Below are 26,953 nucleotides of genomic sequence, written 5' to 3' on the forward strand. Positions count from 1 at the left end.
TCTAGTAAGTGTGCATTAAATATTTGTTGAAGGAATAAAGGAAGTGTCCTATCCCATCACTCATTTCTCAGAGCTCTGCTCCTTCTTCATATGAGATGCTGATTGTTTAGGACTCAGTTGTGGTATGACTTCTTCCAGGATTTAGGTGTTCCTTTGCTGTGTTTCTAAAGTAAATGAATTACCTCTACTAAAACTCTTATTATTGCATCATTGCACTGTTTACACCTACCACACTCCCCTGTAGCTCTGGAATCTTCTGCCTTCCTTTGTTCTTTGTATGCCCAGACAATATCAAGGTAGCTGGCACATTGTATGTACACAATAAAGAATGCATTAGTGCCTCGATGAGTTATCCTTACACATCCCAGTTAAATGTTTCCATTTTTCCTGGGACATATAAAGAAGCAGAATGGCTTGTTAAGGGAATTTAAGGCCTAGTGGCATGTCTTAATGCAAGGATGGCAAGAGATGTCTGGGGTAGAAGGGCCATATGCACTCCCTTCAGGCGCCTACTGGCAGCATACCTGGGACTGAGCAGGAACTTGGAGGGACTGCAGAGGTGGATTCCGCAGCAGTGCCCTACAGTGGGTCAGAGTCTCCCTGAGTGTCTGCAGGCTCTGCACCACAGAGGAGTGGTGTGAAGCCACCCCAGCCTGCTCGGCAGCCACACAGAAGGTGGCCTGTTTGCTCCTCATGCCTGCAGAGGTAGCCAGCAAAAGGACTGACTCTGACTTTACAGAGGTGTTTTAATTCAGCCAAAAAGTTGGTCTTTCTAAAGACAACATGCATTTTACAGAGGGCCCTTTGTATGGAGTTACTGGGGACTCATTCAAAAATAACAGGAGCCCCAGTCTACAGAATCGTTTTGTCACAAGACACAGCTCTAGTCTTCCACCTCCTACCAGTAGGCCCATTTATATCAAAATGAATAAGAAAGTTAATCCCTGGTTGTTGGTTTTTGTTTTGTTTTGCTTTGGTTGTGGTTTGCTCTGTGTGTGCTTTTTTTAAAGGCAGTGTTTGATAATGTTTACATTGCCTTTAACCTTTGACTAACTTTGCAGTTTGTAGGCTGCTCCTCTCTCCTTTGAGACTGCTGACTTCCTATTCCTAGAGGCATTTCATTCCCTTACCAGTCATCTCTATCACTTCTGCTGGGAAAGAAAGGAGACCATGGAGTGGTAGGCAATAGTGGTTGGAGTAACAGTTCACATTTATCTGAGGCTGTGTACCAGGCACAGTGGTACGTGATTTACTTCCATTATTAAGTCTTTAAAACAACCTTATGACACAAAAGCTATTGTTGTCTATCCTCAGATGTAAGAGAAAGTGTTTTCCCCAAAATTAGCCCTCAGAAAAGAGGGTGCCCCCTTATGTTGAGTCCTGACAAAGATTGCCCCGTTGGTGGGGATTACTCTATTTCAGACCACAAAGTAGTTTAAGTAGTTGTCCCAGAATTATGAAAATGGTGCCTATTGTTTGGGATTAACATTCAAGTATATGTTGGTATTTTTTTCCATGTTAACAGATGAGGAAACTGAGACTTGGCAAAGTTAAACAACTTGCCCAAGGTCACGTGGCAAATAAGTAATACAGCTGGGATTCAAACCCAGGCATATAATCTTACTTCCACATCCTCATTATTAGTCCTCCTCGGGTTCTTTCTCTCACCTTGGAAAAGGTTTCAGTCTAGGGAATCACTGATGGTTTTCTTCCTTCTTGTTGAGGTTTCATTGTCAGAGCAGAAAGATCGGATGGCGAATGCATATCTAGTCTGGAGCCACACTTCTATGGAGAGGACTAGGAAGCTCTAGTTCACCGTCTAGTGGCATGGGGTTCCCTCTGGTTCAGCCTTTCCAGATGCTCACCGTACCTCCCTTTGCCATTGGTGGGGAGTTTATTGCTTCTGGAGTCAGTTCCTTTTCTTGTTGCTGGTTATAAGAGTTCTTCCTCCTACTGAGCAGAAATTGCCTTTCCTGGCATTTTCAGGCTAACAGAAAGGAGATCAAAAGAGCCCTGGGTTTGTCTCATCTGATCTCTGCTCTCCTTGCTTCCCCTCCTTCTTCCCTTCTCAATAAATATTTTATTTTAAAACAGTTTTAGATTTCAGAAAAGGTAAGCTATGTGCTAACATAGTACAGAGATTTTCTGTATATCTCTCAGCTTATTGTTAACATCTTACATTACTGTGGTACATTTGTCAGAACAAAGAAACCAATATTGGTCCATTATGATGAAGTATAAACTCCAGATTTTATTCTGATTTTACTAGTTTTTCCCTAATATCCTTTCTGTGTTCCACAATCCCCAATTATCTTTAGTTGTTATATTTCCTAAGTTTGACCTGGTGTGTGGTAGTTTTTCAGTCTGCCCTTGTTTTTCATGACCTTGACAGTTTTAAAGAGTACTGGCCAGGCATTTTGTAGAATGTCTCTCAGTTAGGATTTAGCCAAAGTTTTGTCACGTGCTGTTGGATTTGGGAGGAGAATACCACGAAAGTGAGTGTCATTCTCATTAGATCGTATTAGGGACACAATATCAATATGACTTATCACTAGTAATGTTAACCTTGATCTTCTGGCTAAAGTAAAGATACTCCCTCCTTCCCTGTTTTTTTTTTTCTTTTTAAGATTTTATTTATTTATTTTTAGAGAAAGGGGAAGGGAACAAGAAAGAGAGAAACATCCATGTGTGGTTGCCTCTTACTTGGCCCCCAATGGGGACCTGGCCTGCAACCCAGGCATGTGCCCCAACTGAGAATCAAACTGGTGACCCTTTGGTTCAAAGGCCTGTGCTCAATCCACTGAGCTATGCCAGCTAGAGTATTCCCACCTCTCCTTTTTTTATAAATTTTTTTTTGAAAAGCAAGTCATCATGTGCAGCCCACACTTACGAGGTGGGGGTATTAAGCTCTGCCTCCAGGTGGTGGGTATCTACGGGAGTTATTGGGAATTTTCTTAAGGCAGATTTGTCTCTTCTGCATTTATTCATTCATGCAGTCATTTATATCAGTATGGAGTGATGCACAGTTACCTTATACTTTTTGAAACAGATCCTCTTCATTTCCACATAACTCACGCCTCTTTAAGACGGAGCAGTATTCTTGACTTTGTATTCAACTCAGTGATTAACTTTTTGGAGTGCATTATACAGATGAGAATGAAATTTTAGAAATTGGTATTCATGGCTATTATCTAGCCAACAGAAATCTGCTAGAGGGTCAATAATAAGAGGTTTTTCTCTCTAGCAACATATCTTAGATTAACAACTTGAGCATGTTGGTCTGAGGGTCAGATGCTAGGGAGTGAGTCTTTTCAAATGATTATGATGATTATCCTACCATGTTTTACTTTGTATGACTATCTTTAAAAAATCCTTTTGCTCTGGGGAGAGAATCATAGGCCTTCTCTACGATAGATACTAGATATATAATATACATTTGCTTTTTAGAAATGGGATATAAAGCAATGAAGGAATCTGTTTGATGTCATCCAAGGAGTTGGTTATAAAGTAAAAATAAAAACAAAAAACAAACAAAACCCTTCCCACAAAAACTGCAGCCTCCATGGCCCCTTTTTTAACAGGCCAACCACACAGCTTCTTTCTTCTAAATCGCTTTTGGCAGCTTGTAAAGCAAAGAAAGGACCCTTGGAGGTTTCTCGCAAGAGAATCCTGAGGCCGTAGGTTAGTTCTAGGGTGCCTTAGAAACTTTCAGCTAGTTTCCTTTGAGAAGTGGGTGGATTTGTACTTGGTAAATCATGTCTTGTCAGTAAAATCTCCATTCTATTCTTTCCATTTGTATCTTATTCATTCCAAAGATTTACCATTTTATTTTGTGTGGTACATGGTGAACATCCAATATTTTTGTGGAAGTAAATGGTAACAGCTGTTTTGTCATGTACTAAATAATATGATTGTGAACCCTAACATTGAGATGATATATCCAGGTGTAGAAATGGCAACCCAAAAAGCTCACTTTGGGGAGTCATCCCCATACAAAATCACGTTCAGCTGCTTGCTGCCGACTTCAGAGAGTTTCTACAGGTCTCTCTTTATTCCAATTCTCCCTTATTCCCATGACTTTTCCTCTTTAAGATGGTACGTGTTCACCTACAAAACACACACCCCAAGGCCCCATTTTGCTTTCCTGTTTTACTTTTCTCTTTTACTACTATCTAATATATATTTTACTTCTTTAGCCCTTTAATTGTCTGTGTTCCCTAAGCTCTGTGACAGCAGGGGACTTCCCTCATTCACTGCCGTATCCCCAGACCTAGAATAGCACCTGGAACATAGTAGATGCTCCATGAACGTTTCCAAGTGAACAGTGTGAAAGTTGGAAGCTATGATCATTTGGCCCCAGGTTTTAATATAAATACAATTAGTTGGGCTGTATTTTATAGAGTTATTTTATATAATAGGTTAAATTAAATTACATTATTTAAAATGGGGATTTATCTATGCATCAGTAACCTCAGAATTTGTGCATAGTGCTTTGGAAGTTATACAGTAATTCCAGTAATGCAGTGTTATTTTCACGTGTGAGGAATTTTGAAATTCTCTGCTAAATATCACTCATGCAATTGGTGGAAGAGCTAAAAACAACAAAAAATTTTTTCAAAGTGTTAAGGTGAATTACCTTCATACTGACCCAAAGATACTTTGAAGCCCTAGTGACATTACTCAGTTTGATCCCTTATTCTGTTGACTACATTTAGGAGAAAATGACTTAATGTTATTTTTTTAAAGAACCTATTCAGACTGATATTTAAAGTAAAGAGATATACTATACTAATGTAGAGAATGTTCAAAAGAGTATACTGCAAAAGCTGAGCTCATTCCTCTGAAGGAGTGTCAGCATTCATTTGGATATATAGGTACTAACATGTTTTATTTTTAATCACTTACTTTATGAATATATTATTTTTGTTTTAAGTTTCTAGTGTCAGAAGTACTTGTATTTTTATTTTTAAAACCAATAGATTCTGTGTAACCAAATGTAAGATAAAATAATAGGGTCTGCAACTCAACTCTTTTGTAAACTAGATCTTTTATATATTTTTTAGCTTTATTAACTAAATCTGTTATAAACTAGATCTTTCGAAACAAGCAACTCTGATGCCAATCTCTTTGCAGTATTGAAAAGGACAAGAAATAAACAAATAAGAAGCAGTGTAGGCAGCGGACATCACAGACTTGTCTGCGTGCTGTCTGGACTGACGTGGTGCGTGAATGACATCTTTGTACAAGGTTAACATGTTGTCACATTACCGCCTTTTATTCCAGAGCATCGGGGAGTCCACAATGTCTGGGGTGTTACATCAGCTGCTGCCCCTGATTAAGCCTTCGAATCAGAGGACCAGTGATGACTACAGCCCCGAAGAGCTGCTCATCCTCCTAACGTATATCTACTCTGTCACCGGAGAGCCTGCAGAGGACAAGGCCCTGGCTGCAACTGAAGAAAAGGTGAAGAGAGCACTGGCTCAGGTCTTTTGTGAGGAGTCTAAGTTGTCACCTTTGCTGCAGAAAGTCACAGGTGAGTTTCTGACAAAGATCTAGAACACAAACATCACTGATACAGAAAACGGGTTTGAAAATAAAAGCCATTTCAGAAAGAGGACATAACCATCTTCATTGGAATGGCTTGGAACTTCGTAATGCCTGATGAATGCTAGGATCAGAGGTTTTCCTTACAGATTTTTTTTTCTAGTCATGGGAGTGAAGCAGCCTTCTAGTCGCTTGTCAGAATTGATATGCCTTAGAGCCAGAGCCTTGTTAAAATAGCAAAATATTCATAGGGCATAATGTCTTAAAGGAAAATAAAATGTAGTGCATCCTATTCAAAGGGTTTCTGTTGACATATTCTCTTTGATTTTGTCATTTCAAACTTAAAACACAGTCTTAAGATATTACACAATGATGTAGGATTAAAAAGTTACCATTTTCCAGAGTAATTTCCTATTTTGACATGTCACATTTCATTTGAATCTGGATTGCTTGGTGGTATCCAAAATAATACCCAAACATCCCAGTGAAGTGGGCTATTTAATTTGGGAGAAATATATAATTAAATATCATAAAATCTAACTTTTCACTTCTAGTAGGAACTGTGATATAACTCAGAGACATTTGTGTGTTTTATTCTATACTGAATTCAATATTTTTATTTATATTCTCTGTAAAGCTTATTTCTATTAGTATGGACTGAGCCTGGGTCTGCGTGGGAGGGAGATGTTGTTATTCAAACACACATAAAGCTTAAATACTTTAAACATGTACCAAGTTTCCATTCACTAATGAATGTGCGTATGTAGGTGTGTGTGGCCCTCTCCATTCAGAAGGCTCAGTCGAGGTAGATTGTATGTCTCCCAGCGCCTCCTCCTGGCCCCTGCTGGGCCTTCCCGGGAGAAGCACTGGATTGCTGTGCAGCCGTTGCCCTGAGCATCCCGTACACGTGTGTTTGCCTCTGTGCCCACTGCTGACCTTGCCTCTGTTTGGTTATGGAAAATGAAACCCCGATGAGATGGAAACCAAATGAAGTTTCCACAGAAATGGGACACTTTCTTGCTCAGTATAGAAGCTGTCTGCCAACTCAAAATCTGCTTAAGGAAAACTTGTGGGATCTGCCCCCATTTCAGTTAGGTGCAGTACACTGTGTGATTACATGTGTTTGGCTGTAAATGAGTATTGAAACTTAAATATGGTTTATATGGTGCTAAGAACAGTGATTTGATTCAAAGTAAAATTGAGTTCTAGGAGAATTTAATTGGAAGTTATTCTTGAAATGTGTAATTGCAGAAACAGACAACAAAGATGGTGTGTTTTAGCCAAGGTTATTTGGATAGCTTTTCTGTAACATTAGTATGTGACTATATTATTTGGGGAATTGAGGTCATGCGCTAAGAGTGTTCATTTAATATTTGCTCAAGGTGTTTATTGACCCAGCATTTCGTTCTTTATTAGTTTCCCTATTTAGGATTGCTCAGGATATTGCATTTTCTTGCTTTTAACCGTGACTTCACTTTTTAAAACACTTCTGTATATTCATGTTTATAACAGGAAAATTTGCAAGTTTAGCAGTTGAAGATTAAAAAATAAGAATTTGTGGAAATCTTAGTATATTTAAAAATTTTAAGAGCATTTTTATGTAATGCTGAGTAAATATTTCAGTTTAAACAAGGTGGGTAAAACATGCTGCTTAAATCTGATGTAAGTGAACCTACCCGTGGAACCCACGTGCCTCGGTAAACTTCTGTGCACACCAAAAGGACTTGGTTTCTGAAGACAGACTTTGACTTGGCTGATCAGACACACCCTTTTTAAGTGTACTGTAAGGCCATTCATCCTGAGAAGTAGGGTTATGTTTACGGTTGGCTGCTGAGGAGAATGTTTAATCTACATCCCATGATAAAAGGTAATAAGGTAGTGTTAGGGGTGTCATTAGAATAGGATGGAGTACCCCAGAATGTACTGGAAGGATCAAATTGCTCTCAAAGGTGCTTATTGTGGAAGTAGGTTAACCTAGCTTTTTACCTTGAACTTTACCTTGAACTTGTCCACAGTGTTGTACTTATGTTATTCCAGTTCATAGTCTTGCCTTACTTTTTCCTGGTTGGCAGAATTTATTTTATGCCTTGTGCACATTATGTGGTTGATGAATTTTTTTTAAAAAAGTATTATTGAAAACAAGCAAGTAATCAATATAAGAATTCTACTTTTCATTAAATGCTATAATTTTACTAATCTTAACTGTCAATAGCATCAAGAAAGTAACACCTTTTCTGCACTAAAAACTTAAGTATTTTATTATCACCAAACTGCTAAGTGATAGAGCCAGAATTTGAACCCTGGTGTTCCGGCTCTAGAGGCCATGTTTTTAAACACAAAATTCTAAGTCTGCCACAAGCTCACTTCCATTATGACTATTATTATATATTATAATATATCCATTATTATATATTATATTCTCTAACTTATACTTGCTTACATGAATTTTTTAGCCCCACCTGAGAACATGCTTGTTGATTTTATAAAGATCGGAAAGTAGGAAAAGAGGGAGAGAACATCGATCAGTTGCCTCTAATATGCACTCTACCAGGGACTGAACCTGCAGTCTAGGCATGTGCCCTGACTAGGAATCGAACCCATGACCTTTTGGCTTACGAGACTAAGCTCCACCAGGGGAACCACAGCGGCCAGGGTTACACTTACTCTTTTAAGTTATACATGCTCAACCACTCCACCATGTTCTTATTTTCTAAACAGCGAGTTAATATTTGGTTAATGTTGTAGATATTGCTTGTGCTTTTTAATCTTCTTATAATGGCTACTTATAGATGCTTCCTTATATCTTCTTCTTTTTGTGCATGTACCCTCTTTGTTTCTGCTTTGCTATAAAGAAATTAAAATATCATTTCAGTCATTGAAATCTATTGGTTATCAAATTTTTTTAAAACAGAACTAGCAAACTTAATTCTTTTCATTTCAAGAATACCTCTTGACAATAATTGCCTGGCATGTAAAATTTGTATTTCCTTTTATATGTCAAATATGTAATTTAATATCAACAATTTCTTTTATTTCTTCTTATTCTCTCCTTTTATGGAATGGACAACAACAAATTATAGACAAAACAAAACAAAACTTCAGCATGGTCAGTGGCAGGATACTATTTTGTTTTCAATAGATACTTTGTGGGAGAGTGGTAGGCAAAAACTCTCTTTTCTACTCACACAAAATAACAAGGGTTAGCTCTGCATGTCAGCGATGAGAGCTGAAGAAAGAAAATTGGTATGGCCTAAATATGTCGCTTAATGTTGTTCTTTCTGAGTCTTGCTAAGTTCAAAGAGAGTATCAGTTTCCGCATATGTTAGTATTTGCATGGCAGTCGCAAGAGAAACAAAGGAAAACCATCTGAACTCTCTTCGGAGAATGAAACCAAAATGCTTGATTTAAAGATCTGTGCAGACCCGGATGTCGTCCTGCAGGAAAAGCACAGGCTTGCAGACAGACATCCTTGATTCCGAGGTCCTGGCTCTGCCATTTCCCAGTGGTGCGTACGAGTGGACAAGTCACCCCCTTTGATTGTAAACACAGGTGCCCTGTGGACCACTCATAATTTTGCCCAGGATAAAGCAATGGTGTGTGTGTAAGCTAATTTTTGGTCCATGCAGTGTTGTAACTTGGTCATTTTTTAACCCATTGACATTGTTATTTTGATGGCATCCAGCCATCATGTAGGGTCGTGCTTCCCACACTTACTCACGCGGGGGTGCACGAAGACAGTGAGAATGTTTGCACAGTGTACTGAGGTAAATAGACAGGACTCTGGTGGTCAGAGGCAGCCAGCCCCGGGGGCTCTGGCCACTCCAGGCCCCACCCAGTTGACCTGTGACCTGAAGTGAAGCAGCAGCTTGGCACACCTGGAACCTATTAGGGACAAATCAGTGCACTAAGATTGGTAGGTCAGAAGGCTGTGGAATCAGAAAACAAAGAAAAACAAAACTTGTATAGGGTTTTTAACACCCAAAACTATTTTGGAAAAATTTCTTTTTCATAAAAAATTTTTATATTACTCATTGATTTTTTCCTGAATTTTATACTATCTTTATTTTTTAGTTTAATCTTTATTGTATTTTTTCCATTACCTTTTAGTCCCCTATACCCACCTCCCCCCAGCAATACCCACACTTTTGTCCATGTCCATGAGTCTCTTTTCCCGTTTGCTCAATCCTTCCATCCCCTTATGTCCCCCTCCCCAACTAACTGACATCCTGTTCTCCATCTATGAGTTTGTCCACATTTTCTTTGTTCGTTCTCTTTGTTCATTAGATTATACATATGAGTGAAATCATACGATATTTGTCTTTCTCTGACTGGCTTTTTTACTTAGCATGATGTTCTTCTCCAGGTCCAGCCATACTGTTGCAAAGGGTAAAATTTTCTTCTTTTTTTACAACTGAGGAGTAGTCCACTGTGTAAATGTCCCATAGTTGTTTTATCCACTCATCTATCGATGGACACCTGGGCCACTTCCATATCTTGGCCATTGTAAATAATGCTGCAATAAACATAGGGGTGCTTAATGTTCTTTTATACTAGTGTTTTGGGTTCATTTGGATATAGTTTCAGAAGTGGGATCACGGGGTCAAAAGGCAGATCCATCTTTAATTTTTTCTTAGTATTTTTATACTGCTTTCCACAGTGGCAGCACCAATCTGCGTTCCCACCAACAGTGCAAAAGGGTTCCTCTTTCTCCACATCCTCATCAGCACTTGTTTGTTGATTTATTGGTGATAGCCATTCTGACAGGCATGAGGTAGTATCTCCTTATGGTTTCCATTTGCATTTCTCTGATGATTAGTGACATTTAGCATCTTTTCATATGTCTCTTGGCCATCTGTATGTCCTCTTTGGAAAAGTGTCTATTCAGGTCCTTTGCCCATTTTTTATTTGGGTTGTTTGGGGTTTTTTGGTGTTGAGTTTTGTAAATACTTTATAAATTTTGGATATTAAGCCCTTATCAGATGTATCAGCAAATATGCTCTTCCATTCTGTGGGTTGTCTTTATTTTGTTGATGTTTTACTCTGCTGTGCAAAAACTTTTTAGTTTGATATAGTCCCATTTGTTTATTTTTTCTTTTATTTCCCTTGCCTGGGGAGATAGATCTGATTTAAAAAATGCTTTGAGTAATACCTGAGATCTTGCTGCCTATGTTTTCTTCTAGGATTTTTATGGGTCTAGGATTCTGAGTCTAACATTTAAGTCTTTGGCCCATTTGAATTTATTCTTTTGTGTGGTGTAAGATGGTGGTCTAGTAATCAAAACAGCATGGTACTGGCATAAAAATAGACACATAGATCAATGGAACCGAATAGAGACCCCAGAAATAAACCCACACCTCTATAGTCAATTAATATTTGACAGAGGAAGCAAGCAGTTACAATGGGCTAAAGATAGTTTATTCAGTAAACGGTGGTGGGAAAATTGGACAGAAAAATGCAGAAAAATGAAACTATACTATCTTTAAAGAAAAATTCAGGCCCTGGCTGGTGTAGCTCAGTGGACTGAGCGTGGGCTGTGAACCAAAGGGTCACCAGTTCCATTCCCAGTCAGGGTACATGCCTGGGTTGCAGGCCGATTCCCTGCAGGCCAACTCCCAGCAGGGGACGCGTGAAAGGCAACCATACACTGATGTTTCTCTTCCTCTCTCCTTCCCCTCTAAAGACAAATAAATAAATAAAATCTTAAAAAAAAAAAGAGTTAAAAAAAAAAAAGAAAAATTCAGTAGGGGTTAGACCTGTTTAGTTAGCTTAGTGTAAAGCTGGGGATGAATGATTAATAAGTACCTAAAATGTATGTGGTTCAACACAGAGGCATGATAATACATAGAAACTATAATTTCCATTTGTTAGACTCTTATTCTACTTCCTCTTGATAATTTGGGATTATCAATTACTGTGTCATGGCATTAGGATTGTACCTGGATATATATAATGAAATTTTACCAAATTAGCTTAACAAAGAGGGATTTATTTTTCTCAGCTAGAAGTTCAGATACAGGCAGCAGAACTCTCACTGGCTTCTCCTTCTGTCCCTTCCTCTCCCTCCCTCATTTCTTTATGACAACTTTTTTGAAAAGTTCAGACCATATAAAATTATTATTGAGATTCGTGGCTTCCACTTTATTATAAAAACTTGCATCTCCATTAGCACAGGCATAGATGTTTTGTTTATTATGTTAGTAGAGGTATGTCTTTTAAACAAAGCATTTTTCATAGCTGGCCAGGTACTTTCCCTAGCCTTGTAGAAAGTTTTAGTAGTGAAATATGAAGTACTTCCAGACAGAGAATTGTGAAAGATGAGGAGCTAACACGAATCTCCCCCCGTGTGCTTCCTTCACTCTATCACCTCTGCGTTCTTTCCTCGTCTCACAGCTTTGCCTCCATAATTCATCAAATTCAGAATATACATTTTTGCAGATTTTTGCTCCTAAGGGCACTATTCTGATTGAAAAACAGTTTTCAAGATTTCACAAATCTTTCCCTTGAGAAGTTGTTTTCTAGACCTGGAGCATTCGTATTGGTTTGGCAATGACAAGGATGGTGGGGCGGTAACTGGAAGAGTGACCCTGAAAGTTCGTCACCAGTCGTCATGTTACCGACACTTGAATGAAAACTTCGGCTCGTTATAGGAAGTGACAGTGTGTGCAGTCGTGGCTGTAGAATCCACCCACTCTGTGGAAGGAGGACTTCAGGATGCAGGGCAAATTCATTTCTCATCTCTTGATTCTTATTTACAGATTCTCAGTTAGTGTGGCATTCCAGTGATGGAATTTTAATTAGGGATACACCTTCATTTTGCATTTCAGGTTTCTTGTCTCAGGGCTGCCGAAGCAAAACAAAACAAAAAACAGACTCTTGTTTCCCGTTTTGGTTTGCAACGCTGTCTGGTATAATAGGGTCTATTTTTCCTCTAGATTTCTGAGATTTCTGCTGGAAACTCTGATGAAGAACATATGTCTGCCCTAAATCACTCCCATGAGAAATGTTGCAACTGTTACATTTAGTTTTACTGTCCAACATATTAAAATAGTTAACCACAGCACATATTAGAAAACAGCTATATCAAGTGAGGTTTAAAATATTTACTTAGTATTTAAAATATATTGCAAGCTATGAAGAAAGATATTTAGAGCTGCCTGTTACAGTGGCTAACTAGTTAAGTAATTTTGCTAACATATTAAGGCATCATTACAAATTACTTTCTCAAGTACTTGATTTTTCCATACCACAATATAAGAACGATCATTCTTAACTAAGATCCCGGAATTGATCTTTTTGCACTGATACTTATAGGTGCACAAATACATGAGACATACTGTCTATATCACTAAATTTTCTATCTGTGCATGGTCCCAATGATCATAATTGTGTAAGTGACAGAGATTAATTATTGCTGATTCTTAGCATATTTGCCCTGGTGTAAATGTCTCAATCATGAAAGAGCAGAAATGGAATACATAGAATACAGGGTAGTTTTCTTGAACACAGAGCTGTAGATCAGATAGGAGAGATGAGGTGGTACTGTTGAAAAGCAGAAAGGGGGCCTTATTTCTCCTAAGTATGTCTCTACATGTGTAACCTTAAGTCGTTTAGCTTGCTTCAGACTCAGGATCCTTATTATAAAATAAGAGTCTCGTTAGGTGAGTCTAAGGTCTCTTATTTCTTTTCCATTCTATGGTTCTAGTTTCATATGCTTTTTATTTTTTTTAAGATTTTATTTATTTATTTCTAGAGAGGGGGGAAGAGAAGGAGAAAGAGAGGGAGAGAAACATCAATGTGTGGTTGCGTCTTGTGCGCCCCATTCCAGGGACCTGGCCTGCAACCCAGGCATATGACCTGACTGGGAATTGAACTGGTGACCCTTTGGTTCACAGCCCACGCTCAGTCCACTGAGCCACACCAGCCAGGGCTGCTTTTTATTTTTAACGGAATCATTAGACTCCTTCCCCTACTTCTAAATCAGCTCTTCCTCAACAACCCTCTGTCTTTTTCCAGATACCACTATCCTCTCAGGTGGGAAGCAATCTGCATTGACTCAGCTTTACCACCTGTAGCAGCTGGCCACTTTCTGTAGCCCATCTCTATTTTTTTTGGAGGTGTTGTTTATGTCTCTTCAAAGATACTTTCTTATCCTCAGTCACACGCTGGCCCATGGACTGCCCTGACTATCCACTTATTCATCCTACCTTCTGATGGATGCCAGCCTAACATTGTTAAATTTAATTTTGTATGTTACTACCTTTACCCTAACGTTTTTCTTCCACTATTATATCCATAGCTTCTCATTGTAAAAAAATTTGAAAATGTGAAGAACAATGTAGAGGCCACACAGGAATTTTATTTTATTGAGTACCTATGAAAAACGTATATGCTGCTTATGATCTTTTTCTTTTTTAATTAATTTTATTCTTTTTTAAAAGAGATTTCATTTATTTTTAGAGAGAGGGGAAGGGAGGGAGAAAGAGAGGGAGAAAAACATCAATGTGTTGTTGCCTCTCACACGCCCCTACCGGCATCCTGGCCTGCATCCCAGATACATGTCCTGACTGGGAATTGAACCAGGGCCCTTTGGTTTGCAGGCTGGCACTCAATCCACTAAGCCACATCAGCCGGAACTATTTTATTTTACTCTTTCTTTATTTTATTCTTAATAATTTAAAGTCAGAGCACTTGAGTTATTAAAGTTACTAATATCTGGTCATATATTTTGCTGATGTGTTTTTCATGTTGGTAGCTGTCTTTCATATTTGCTCACATGGGAAGTCCAGAGACACAGCTATCGCCAGGAGAGTTGGGCGGGGGCTCCAACAGTGTGATGAGGACTCTGCATCTCCTGTGCCTTTCCTCCTTCTGAGTATTACCTCATTCTTTCCTATCACAACTGCCTCTGCATGACCCCTCATCTTTCCCAGCCATTCCTGACTCACGTCATTCCAGAATAGCAACCCAGGGGGAAAAAGTAGCTTTTTTCTTCTAGGGGGTGTAGATCAATGCTAGGAAAGGAAGCTGACTTGCAGGCACTGTAGCCAGGACGAAGGGGTGCCCTCTGACCAAGACGAGTTGTGAGTGTTCGCCACCCAAAGCCAAGTCTCCTTTTGTCAACATATATTTGACCCCCTTTATGCAAGTATGTGGATGGTGTCCACATGCAGATTTGTACACCTGAAACATACATAACTTTATTAACCAATGTCACCCCTCAGAATTTAATAAAATTTAAAATATTTAAACCATTTAATTTTTTAAGAAAGATGACTCATGAGCCCCCTAACTGTGTTGTGTGGGGGCAGGAGGGTGGTGCGGCCAGGGGTTTGGTGCAACAGGCAGTGGGCTGTGACTGACAGCCCATCATTGCCACTTAGAAAAGGGGTGGAGTGAGTCCCTAAAGGCAGGGATACTGACATACAGAAGCGAGATATGTCTGCCATGAGAACATTCACTAACCAATCATTTTTATATCTGTACGTTAAAAAAACACATCTTATCCTTTCTTGAGTTTAAAAATGTACCTGTAAACAGATGAAGATGTCATTGATACCTGAGTAAGGACTTCAAGAGGAGGTATTTGTGTGCCCAGGAATAATTGTCTGGAACGCTCACGAGTGGCTTAGAAAACAGCATCAAAGCAGCTGTCGATTAAAGTCATTCTTAGAACGGGAGCCGCTTCACCATGTGAATGCCTCTCACCACTCGAGTAGCGGTAATCGTGCCTGTCATGCGTGGCTGTTTAATTACATACAATTTTTTGAATATAAGCTTTAGAAAGGCAGAAATTGTCATTCGGCTGAATTTTAAAGCTCTAGCTGTGTTTATATGTCTCTTAAACTATTCATAGTCAGATTTTTTCCCTGATTACAGAAATTTTACTTGTTTATTATAGAATACTTGAAAGATCTTTTGCTCTTTAACAAACACAGGAAAATAAATAAAAAATTACCCACAATCCCACCACCCAGGGAAAACTACTGTGATTATTTTGATGTGTATTTGATAATCTACTGATAAGTAGAAACTCAGATTCCATAATTGCTTCCCACAGGAAGGTTTCAGGTGGGATTTTGTTTTAAATGCGTTTTACAGTTTATCTCTTAAGGTCGTCGGACCCAGAATAAAGAATGCACAGGTTTATGGTCAACATAAGGTTTTTCAAACTAATATTGGAAAGGAAGTTGTTGAGAACATTAGTCCTGAATCCATGTTCCAAGTTCGAGGAGACATTATCCTCAAAAGTAAAATCAAACTAAAAGGAGGATCATTAGGACCTTGGGTAGGAGGAAAACATTTAAGTGTAAGCAGTTCAACCTGAAATCCCAGCAGAAGAAAATTAAAAAGAGTCACAGAGGGCTCTAGGCTTTGACTTACATAATTTTATTATGTGAGAATAGAAGATGAACATTTAAAAAGCCAGAAGGAGGACATATGTGTACAATGACAGTGATATTGGTGTGCATTTTAACATTTAGTTTTAAGTGTAACCACGAATGTAATTCCCATAGAAGCCTGACGTTTTCTGCCTGGATGTGTTGCCTGTTTATTCTGTCCTTAGCACCTGGATGGAATCGGTCCGAACAGAATGTAATTTTCACTGAAGTGTTTGGAAAATGAAGTCCCCTTCTTCTCCTGTTTTTCCTTTCATTTTAAACACAAGGCATATGCCTGCACCTCTTCGTCAGGCTCTTGAGCTGTTGCCAACCTGACAGAGAACCATCTGGAACAGGAAACTGATATGGCTCAGTGTTCACTAACAATTTACATTTTCCAACATGCAAAATGGTTAGGGTTTTAATTTTAAAAGCTGTGGTTTTGTCCAAACTATAGTCCAAAATAACTGGACTCTTTATTTCCTTGTTTTTTGTTGTCATGGTTAAGAAAAACAGTTAAATCTGATCTGTTTTTGTTTTTCTGGTTTTTTTTTTTCATGCAGTGATGTCAGATTTGGAGTTTCTATTCTGTACAAATCACCACCTTGCAAAGAATTCAATCTTTGGCCAACAAAGCATTTTTTCCTACTTAAAATGTGATTGGATACTTCCTAGCTGGAAGAATACACTCTTTCTGTCAAAGTATAGGCACGATGCACGAAGTAAACTATCACATTTGGTAGAGTTCACAGTATTTTGGTCCTCGCTTTGGTGTACAAGAAGTGAAGTACATGTTTTGAGCCATTAAAAAAATCCTTAGAACACTAAATGTTTGCTCCTAGGAGCAGATTGCTCAGCACCAATTTCTTCTGTAATTGTATCTTTATTATTATTTTTTAACTTTAACCTCTTGCTTACCATCTCCTTTCTTCCGTCCTCCTCACTAATCTCACACCTCTGAGAAAACCAGTCCACTTGGGAGTTTGCACACCACATGCTTGAGTTTTTCTAGTTGTTCTCCTTGAGAGCACAGGAGCCCAGACAAAATGACATCATCTGAGATGAGTTCAGCCTTTTATTTTAGCAATGGATGTTTCATGACTGTTGACTTTAGAGTGATTTGAGCATTTCGGAGTAGCAGCCCTTCCAGACGTCAGGGTGGAAGTGTTGAAGCTATTCCATGTCAGGACATGTCTACTCAGAGTTTAGAATAGAACAAAACCCACCAGGGTATATTTGTTGGAACTTTTTCACAGGGTGTGTGCAAAGAAAAATCCAAATATCAAATTCCTAATTACTTCCTTATTGTTATTAACTTCGTAGTTCTTTCTTGAACCAATTTATGCCTACATTTATCTTACATTCACATTCAGTATGTGAAAAATCAGGGGGGATTCTGAGAACATATATACATACATGGTTTTGTGATTGTTTTTTCTTTTTTTAAGGGCATGACTCTTGTTTTGCATTTAGGAAGTGAAAAAAATCATTGTTTTGCTTAAAATTTGTAGAATAGCAAAAATGGACATGATCAGATTAAAAAAAAAAATCTGGGTCACCACTCTCCGGGGAAGGGAGGAGCTAGAAACACTTGCCAAGTAGCACACTACACCCAGTGTCCCCTGTGTCTGGACGAAATGACACACCCTCCACCTGGACTTTGCAGAAGTGTAGAACGTCATTTTTCTGTGATCATTTTCTCACTCTGGAGGTCTTTTTATTCTCTCATACCCTTTGTTCCAGCCACAGGCTTTTCGGTTGTTTAAGCACCTGATACTCCCTCCCACCAGACTTGAGGTCCTTGCACAAGCGGTTCTCTCCAGCTAAGTCCCCACCCCAGCTCAGTAACCCTCTTTGGAGCTTGGTTCAGACCACGTGTCCTAGGGGTTAGCCCGCTCTGACTCTCCATACTTAGCTCAGCGCACTGCACCCCCATCATGTGTCTAAAGTGAACAGTTTATCATATGTTTGTGTGATGCTTTGATTAGTGTCTGCCTTCCCTCCCTGACCATAAACTCTATTAATTTTGTTCACCGTTGTATTTCAAGCACTGATCGTGCTTGCGGGCGCATGGAAGGATCTTGGTAAGTATTTACTAAATGAATGAGGGAATTAGAAAGTCCTGTCTCAGCTTCAGTGTTTAGTCTGACACCCTGCAATGTGGCAAATAGTTTGCAGCTTTACCAGGGGAAATTTTGCTGCCTAAAATGAGTGGGAAATTGCAAAATGCTACTGCAGGAAAATGCAAATGAGAAAGGCTTTAAATCCAGGTAAATAATATGTTTAAGAATGCTTCCATTTTCCTCCCCAATGCTCAAATTATTTATTTATGTATTTATCCATTTATTTATTTATTTATTTATCTATTTATTTAAATTAAATGTATTGGGGTGACATTGGTTCACAAAACCACATGGATGTCAAGTGTACAACTCAATAAAACACCATCTTCACCCTGCCTCATGTACCCATCACTCCAAGCAAAGTCTCTTTCCATCCTCACCTTTTCCGACTTCCACCTACTCCCTCTTCCCCTCTGGCTACCACCACATGGTTGGCATATCTATATCTATATCTATATCTATATCTATATCTATATCTATGTATGTATATATATGCTACATTTACACAATGGAATGTTTCTCATCCATTAAAAAAAGAAGGGAAGATTATTATGTTAAGTGAAATAAGTCAGTCAGAGAAAGACAAAAAACCATATGATCTTACTTATATGTGGAATTCAAAGAACAAAAAAAGAAAAATAGAGACAGAGGCATGAATACATGGAACGGACTGACAGCTGTCAGAGGGAAGGAGTTTTAGGGAGCTGGGTCAAAGAAGGAGTTTTAGGGATTAAGCAAATATACACACACACACAATTTTATTTTCATCTCTACAATGTAGTACTTTCCAACTGTGCTATATTTTAATACTATTCCCTAAAATACATCCCCAGATCCCCATTCTTACCTGTAAAATTCTCACCTGTTCACTGAGCTACAACTCCCTTTCTTATTCCCTCCCTAATCATCCCAGCCCGAAGTGGACCCTGTGCCTCAGTACTGATTTGAAATAGTCCTCGGGCACCTCTGCAGTATTTGTGTTGCCTCCTATGCCTGGTATTTGTACATGTATGTTCTTCCTACCTGGTGATCTTGGGCAAGTTAGTTAATCTCTCTTTACCTCCTCTACTCCATCTTTAAAGTGGGGGACATAATAGTCCCGATCTCATGGGATTGCCCTAGGGAGCACTTGGCTGTATATAGCTACCGCTGTTGTTTGTTACCTCTTCTATTATGTTAAGCTTCTCAGGGCAGCGACCATATATTATTCTCCTTTGCATTCCTGGCTGCCATTTTTAAATTGTGGTGCTAAAGGAAGGAAGGAATAGATACTGGGTTTTGACATTTTCCTGATGTTCTTCATATTATTCCTAGACATGGTTCAGGTTGAATGGAGGCTGGGCTGACAGCTCACCCTTTGAGGGTCTAGAACTGGTTCTGAGATTTTTAGATGGTGAGAAAGAATTTGATAATGATTACTGTTTTCTGTAAAATCTTCTTGCTCTATAAAACTCCATTTGTTGTTTTATAGAGAACTATTTCTTCTATTCCCGATAAGCAAAATATTATAAATAACATATCATCACCTGGGCAGTAAATCTAAATGTTCTACCCCAATGCCACCTAGAAAATAAATCTAGGGGTTGACTCATTTTTCCTCCACACATACATTTTGGAATTGAAAGATTTTTTAACTTCATAAGAAAAGGGTATTTAAGCTGTGCGTGGGTGAGATGAACTTACTTTCTTTTCTCTGAGGAAAACCTTATAGGCTGGGTGATCACCTGACCCTCAGCTTTTGTTTGTCCAACCAAGCGAAGCTGGGGCATCAGACACCAGTGCATTCGCCTGTATGACTCGAACACTGACAGACGTGGCTTCTCTCATAGATACTTAGTCCCATAGTCCTGCACACCAATCGGCACTAATAGGGTTACATGCTTCCTGCACACCAAAGTGTCCAGACATAGCATGGAAACCATCCCGTGGGATGGTCCAGCTCTCTGGGCTCCTGGTCTCACCACCACGGTGAGATGTTGGGCCCTCTGACAGGATGTAGCCCTACCCAGCAATGTTCTTCCCCAGTGAGCTCATCACTATCTCACAGCCTTGGGTTTCCTGCTCCTCAGGATGGAAAATTTCATTTTTTTACTTTTAACTGCATTTAAAAACTTATTCAAATCTGTTTCAAACATAGGATTTCATTCTATTTCCCATCCACTGTACAATCCAGTTACCAGAGGTATTGTTTAGTACTTCAGTAACTTAACATCTTACGTTGAACTGAAATGGCTCACATTTTACTTAATTTAGTACACAAATAATTATTTATTTCACAAAGAATTTTAAGCCATTACTATACATATAAATTATAAGTAGGAAATCAAGAACATATAAACATAAAAAAATACAGATCACAGAAGTCAGTTTAGATGTTCACCTCTCAGCTTGTAAGAAGCAAAAGTTGAAAAAAGAGAGAGAAATCATATATACATTTTACATTTTATAAAATATCAAAAAGTATCAGGCAATATAAAAAAGCATTTTCTATTACTAAACCCTAAAAAAATTCTTCATAAGACGGGGCATGGCATCTAACATGACTGAGCGTGACTCAGTGAAAATGGTTTTTCAGTGAATTAAAATGACGCCACCCACATGCTTAGGTTTTGAGTGCTTCAGCGTGATCCATCAGGAGGCAGGATGGGGTTTGTAGACTGTTGTTTCCACAGATGTGTCCGTGAACATCCATTTGGATTCTTTTCTGGAGTGGTTTCCAAGAACTAGTCTGCAAGCCAGCTGAATCAGAATCACGTAGGGGGTTTGTTTAGCCCACACCTTTACAGGTTCTACCCCAGACCTACTGAATCAGAAAGTTGAGGGGGCAGGTCTGGCGATCCGTACAGAACTGGAGCAGTGGGTTCTGTCTGGAGTCCCCTTGATCAGGCACAGGAAGGGGCTTTTCCTCTAGGCATCACCCTATTTGAGGTACCTAGGACCTCACCCTCTCTTCTGGAACACTTAAACGAGGTCCGAGTCCTCAAACAGGGCGGAAGTTGTCTACTCGGAGTGCGTCTGTTGGCGGAGTCCCAGGTGTCAGTGGGCATCTCTTCTTATAGGCATGCAGCCGACAGCTTGCTAGCCGTGTCTGTTAGTGCCGACTGCACAGCTGTTAAGGAGCCAGAATTCAAAGTGAGGCCCCTCTGAGGCCGGAGCCAGAGTTCACCTCTGCACCATGTTGCATAATAATTCTGGGCCGAGCGGCTTCAGCTACTCCTCCCCACCTATTTATTTTGTTTATTTCTCATTGTTTATTGTGACACAGCTGTTCCATTTAGTGGCTGAAGTTCTTGCCAGGACAGGGTTCGTGTGGGGACTCTTTCTTCCCTTTCACAGTGAGTGAGCTGGAGCTTGTTAGCATGTCACGCTTTAGGGGTCAGAGCCCAGGATGTTCTTCCCTTTAGATTTTCTTACTTGGCACCAAAGTAACTGAGTCTTGGGAAGTTATTCCTTGGGTTATCCCATTAGGCGAGGACCTGGTGTAAATGGGTTACGTGATGTGATGATAGGGCAGCTGAAATATTAAAAGCCACGATACATTGTGGAAGAGAAGACAAGAAAAATGAGCGCAATCTTGGTGGCTGCTTATATTAGTAGTCTTGATTAATGTCTTCTCTTAAAAAAATCAGATTGCTAATGCATCTCTAATCACTGTACCAGTCATAACCAATTAGTTGTGTTTATGGAATATGAAACAATACTCAGGCAGGGCTGGCTGGCATGCCATTTCCTTCCACAGAGGGAGTCAAGGTTACAGGCCTTGCCATTTCTCTCTACACCTTGCTTTTGCAGGCCCCCATTCTGACTGCGACCAGGTCACAGCACACCACTTGGTCAGGTCTGCCAGCAAGTCAGTCAGCTCCACTGTGGACATGGAAGGGACCCGAGGGATTGCCCATGACAGCATTCTCCCAAGCTAGGCTGCCTCTTTCCTACAACTCCTCAGAGGCCAACCAGTTTGCAGACTCTTGACCAGCAAGCCTTAGCTGTTCTGTGCCTGTTTTGTTTGGCCTCCTCAGTGTTTGTGAAAACTTTCAACTGAAAGCCAAACCAGAACAGCGGAGATACTTCCCATAAATAGCTCAGTTTTTTTCTAGAAAAACGTAAAGAAGCAATTGGAGCCGAGTGGCGGCTGCCCCATGGGAGGGGCCATGCTCTCCAGCCAGCCCCGCACCTGGCCCTGGCCCCCTTCTCCCACCTTCCCTGGGGCCCAGGTGCAGGCAGCCCTGGCCTCCACTTCGCCCTAGCTGCCATGCTCCTCCCCCCTCCCTGCTAGTAGGATGAAAGAATAGGACTACCCAAAACTATATAATATGGTACATCAACTGTAATTTAAAAATAAAAGCAAGAAAAGGCAAAAAAAAAAAAGAAAACTCAAATATTTACTGTCATTTAAAAAAAAGAATGGACCAAGCAGCAGTTCTGACCCATTTGGAAATGGCTCACGTATCATTGTCTTACTGTTTTGTAAATAGGAACTTAAGATCACGCATGTATGAGTGTCCTTCAAGGTCCAGAAGTGTACTGAGCACAGGCTGTGGCGTGTAGGAGCCACTTGCAAACATCTACTAAATGACCGAATCTGTGACTAGAAGTCCCAGGTGCTTGGGGACTCGGGGCCATTTGTTTGGCTGGAAGAAGAGACTTAATATGGCAGTTTGGGAGTATTAATGGCACTCCTTGAATACATGAGGAGCTTGGATGACAGGTAGAAATTTTTTAGTTTCCATAAAACACAAGACTTTGTTTTTATTTTGTGATGGGATACCTTGGTCACTTAATATCAAAGCCCTTTGGGAGACATTAAACTTCAGTGACCTTATAAAGTTTCAATAAATTATTTTTGTTCTCACTTAATGTGAAAAGCCCTCTTGAGTTCTGTTGCGCCTGACAGTCTCTGACCTCATCTACTTCTCCCGGGGTCGAGCTGTGAACTGGCTACATCCCACGTCTCTGTCGCCTCTGGCCCTCTGTGACCCAGAGACCTCTGGTGTTGACCACGAGCCTCTATTTTGTTAATAACACTTGGGCTCTGCCCTACCATGCCAAAATCAAGTTGTTAATGCCTGTCACAGTGGTTAAGGACTGTGGTTCCGTAGGTTGCCTGGGTTGGAACCCTACCTCCGACGCCTGTTCAATGTGTGGCCTCCCAAGCTAACGTATCATTTCTGTATCTTAATGTTCTCATCTGGAAAATGGGTGTCCTCGCAGCATTGTTAGAACAGCGACTGGCACATTGTGAGTGCTCAGGAAGTGACAGCTGCTGTTTCGGTGGCGGTAGTGACTGGGCAGTAACACCTGCCTTACATTAGAAGAATATAGCTGGTAAAAAATGAAAAACAAGTAGCCATTAAGAACATTTTTGTTATTTAGTTTTGCCTTAAATGCATTTAATATTTAAAAGTTGCAAGGTCCTTTTTTCAACAGACTGTAAAAATACTGGCTACTTTTTCCTCTTAGTGTATGATCAAGTTTGATTTGATGAAGTAAGAGCCTTTCAGTTACACATACTAGGGGCCCATTGCTTTCCTGGTTACAAAGGCAGATGAGGCCTGTGCGGGGGGGGGGTCATTACCTTCCCATGGTAACTACTGCTCTGTAAAACTCAGCACTCTCACCCCAAGGACCGAGGGAACAGGAGGCTGGTGTCTGTGCGTCTGTGTGCGCGCCTCACAGGGGAGACCAGCTCTGGAATGTGGTGTGAGGTCACTGCCGATTGGGCCCTGGGGTCTGGGTTTTGTCTCTGGTGTTGGAATACCTCAACTTATCTGTTTTCTACAGGGGATTACGCCACTCTTCAGGGGGGCTGGGAAATTCTGAAATGAAAGCACCCTTCGTCTGTGAGACACGCCTGTCGCAAAGAGTGGCAATCCTCGCAAGGCTGACAGTGGGTGGTGACCTGAAGGAGCTCTTCTCTTCTTTAGCCATCAAGTCACGGAATTTTTAACTGCCTTTATCACCATCTCTCCCTCTAGTCCACACCCTTCCTTTGGACAGAACCCCAGTTTCAGGGGCAGCATAGAGTAGATGCTCATGTTGGGCCTGTTCGTTCCAGTTACTGAAATGTTCCCTCCAGGTCTACGCCAGGAGAAAGTGCGGCCCTGCTACAGTTGATTCCTTCTGTGGCTTGAAGGCCAGGTGATACGGATACCATGGAAACAAATCCTTTCATAGAAAAAGAAAAGCAAATGCCTTGCAGATTATAAGAGGAAGGAAATGTAGTGTGGTGGTTAGAGAGAGCAGAGGGGGGTGTGGGAGGAAGGCTTTGAGAGTCGGAATTGGAAGTGTCCTTGCCAATTAGGCCTGTGACCTTGGCTCCTTCTTATCTGTGAGCTTCTTCTTCCAGGTACCACCCTCACACAGTACTCGGAGGGTGAAGGCTCGTCCTTCCCGTGGTAAGCACTCAGTCGTCATTATCACTGTTACCGTGACCGTGCCTTCCTCTAACAGAATGTAGAAGAAAATTCTCATCATTCAAGTTATAAGACCTCATGTTGTCAAAGCATTTTGAAAAACTTCTTTTCTGAGAGAAATATTTGAATTAGTTCTGTCTTTGTGATCATATCTTCTTTCAAATTTCACAGATCCCCAAACCTCTTGACCTAATCAGTAACTACTCATGGATGGAGAAATGCAGTCACCAATATGACTCATGGTATTTCCTTTTAACTCCTGGTGGATCATGAGCCTCCCGGGCCGGTCATTTCCTCAGCTATCAGTTGTTCCCTGAGTGTCTAGTGCGTCCCAGGCAGGAGTGGGTTCCGGGGAGACAGTGGCCGACAGCAGAAAGGCCCTAACCTGCAGGGGCTGGTGTTTTAGTGGCAACATTACTTCTTACTCATATTTATGTCCCATTCATTCTTGCATGATACCTGGCATCCAGCAAGTACTCAATAAATGTGTAGATGTTTGGTGAACTGAGTGCAACTTACTGAAACAAAAAGTCCAGTGTGCCCATTCTGGAAAGTTTGTGTAAAGAAAAAATCTAAGATTTTTCCATGGAAGAGCCAGTTTGTCTTATGTTTTATTTATTGACAGTATCCGTCAGTCTAGTAGGATGGAAAAGTACATCTAGCTGATTACTGTCTCCTTGGTGTTTGAAGAAGCCCTCTGCTGTGATCCCATTTATATAAAATTACCTGTGGTGTTTGTATGTGTAAAGAATTTAACAGAAATACAAACCCAAGTTGATGGACTTGCTCTTGAATGTTACCAGACTTTGCAAAGCTTGACGAGAGCTCTTTCTCTAATGTACACAGAACCCCTGGCCTGCCTGCACACCAGCAGCCTCCCATGTACACCTGCAAATAAAGAAGAAAGACAGCAAGCGGTGATGGGAAGGAAGTAGCAAGGAAAAGCCTATTAGGTGCTTGGCCTTGCATAGACTGCTTGACCTTTTTATTAAAACCACCTCTTACCTGTGAGGTAGATGCTACTCCCCTGCACCTGCCCATCTTCCCAAAACAGCTGAGGAACCTGAGGCTCAGAGGTGAAGAAACTCTCAAGGACATGTAGTTGGGAAGTAGCAGAGGCAGGATTTGGGCCCGGCTTCCCTACCCAAAGATGCTGCCTATGGGGGCAAGGCCACGCCCCTCCTCTACCTGACTGATATTCTTGGGTATATCTCCTAGGAGTCAAGACTGTCTTCCTCAAAGCTGCTCCGGGGTAGGTGGGACAGAGCACAGCAAGTGCTAGTTGAAGTGTGTTCTCGTGTTCCGCTCTCCTTAGACTGGATACATGGCCTCAAGAAGGGCCAGTGTGGCCTGGGATTCTCTCATGGTTCCAGGGTAGGTTTTGAGTTACAGAGAGTGACATTCTCCTGTAGAAACAAAATTTAAAAAACACCCCTTCCTAATCTGTTTTTCAGAGCCTGTCGAGATAAGATGCAGAAATTTGTCTAGGAGCAGTTAGAATCAATGCATTTTTGGTTTTCTTCCTCTAACAGCATCGTCGCCCGGATCCCACACAGAATCCAAGGTATCTGTAACAAAGTTAGAGGCACCTAGACACTCTGTGGTCTCCTAAAAACCTGATGCTCTTTCAAGAATGTGTTAACATCCTGCCACCTTCTGTCATCTTCCTCAAAACCCCAAAATACTGTCTGAGTCTGTTGTTTGTTGAGTAGTATGTGGCTCAGGATTCTTTCAGCTGTTGAATATGGAAGAAAGCCTAACTGGATTTAAAAAAGGGAGTTTATGGTTTCACAGGAACTAACAGCCCAAAGCCAGCCTGCTTCAGGCACAGCTGGATCCAGAGGCTCAAACAGTGTTATCAGGACTCCATCCTCTTCCACCCCTGACAGTGTTCTTCTCCACAAGCCTACAAATACCAGATTTATATTCTGTATAATTGTTAGTTGTTTACCAAATGTTTTTCAACTTCCCTTCTTCTGGGTACATGGTAGTTTTGTGCCCCTCTGTCCCCTAAAGTTAGGTGTGGCAATATAACTTGCTTTGACCAGTAAAGTGTGAACCTAAGAGGCATGAGCCACCTCTGGGCAGAAGCTTTTATGAGCCAGTGTACTATTCACTATGTCCCCATCTCTCTACCATGGTGGTCAATGAAGTATGTGTCAAGATGAGGCCTCTATCAGCTAAGGTTTCTGAGCAACTTCAATGAGCAGACCCCCCTGCTGATCCATGATGGGTGTGAAGTAGGAGAGCTTCTGTTGCCTTAAATTATTGAGGTTTTGGCATTTTACTATAACATAATCTAGCCTATCCTGACTAATATACATCCTCCAGGTCCCTATGCAAGGAAAGCAAAAGGAATTTCTATACTATTTCTCAAATAACAGTTTTAGTATCTACTCTGAATAGCTGCGGTTAAATGATGTAGCCATCTCTGAACCAATCCTCTGGCCTAGGAATGCAGTGCTCTTATTGGCCAGGCCAAGGTCACACCTTT

General features: G+C 40.5%; 1 protein-coding gene across 1 annotated transcript in view; it reads left to right on the forward strand.

Annotated features, from left to right (window-relative positions):
• SCFD2 (sec1 family domain containing 2) overlaps window positions 1–26,953 on the forward strand; it is a 319,432-nt gene that overhangs the window by 105,497 nt on the left and 186,982 nt on the right. Inside the window, exon 5 of the mRNA XM_037034254.1 lies at window positions 5,284–5,533. Within this exon, the coding sequence (XP_036890149.1) occupies window positions 5,284–5,533 (250 nt within the window). The remainder of the gene's footprint in view (window positions 1–5,283; window positions 5,534–26,953) is intronic.

This window comes from Sturnira hondurensis, unplaced genomic scaffold, assembly GCF_014824575.4.
Source record: "Sturnira hondurensis isolate 20B ecotype Veracruz unplaced genomic scaffold, ASM1482457v3 Scaffold0022017, whole genome shotgun sequence".
Lineage (NCBI taxonomy): Eukaryota > Metazoa > Chordata > Mammalia > Chiroptera > Phyllostomidae > Sturnira > Sturnira hondurensis.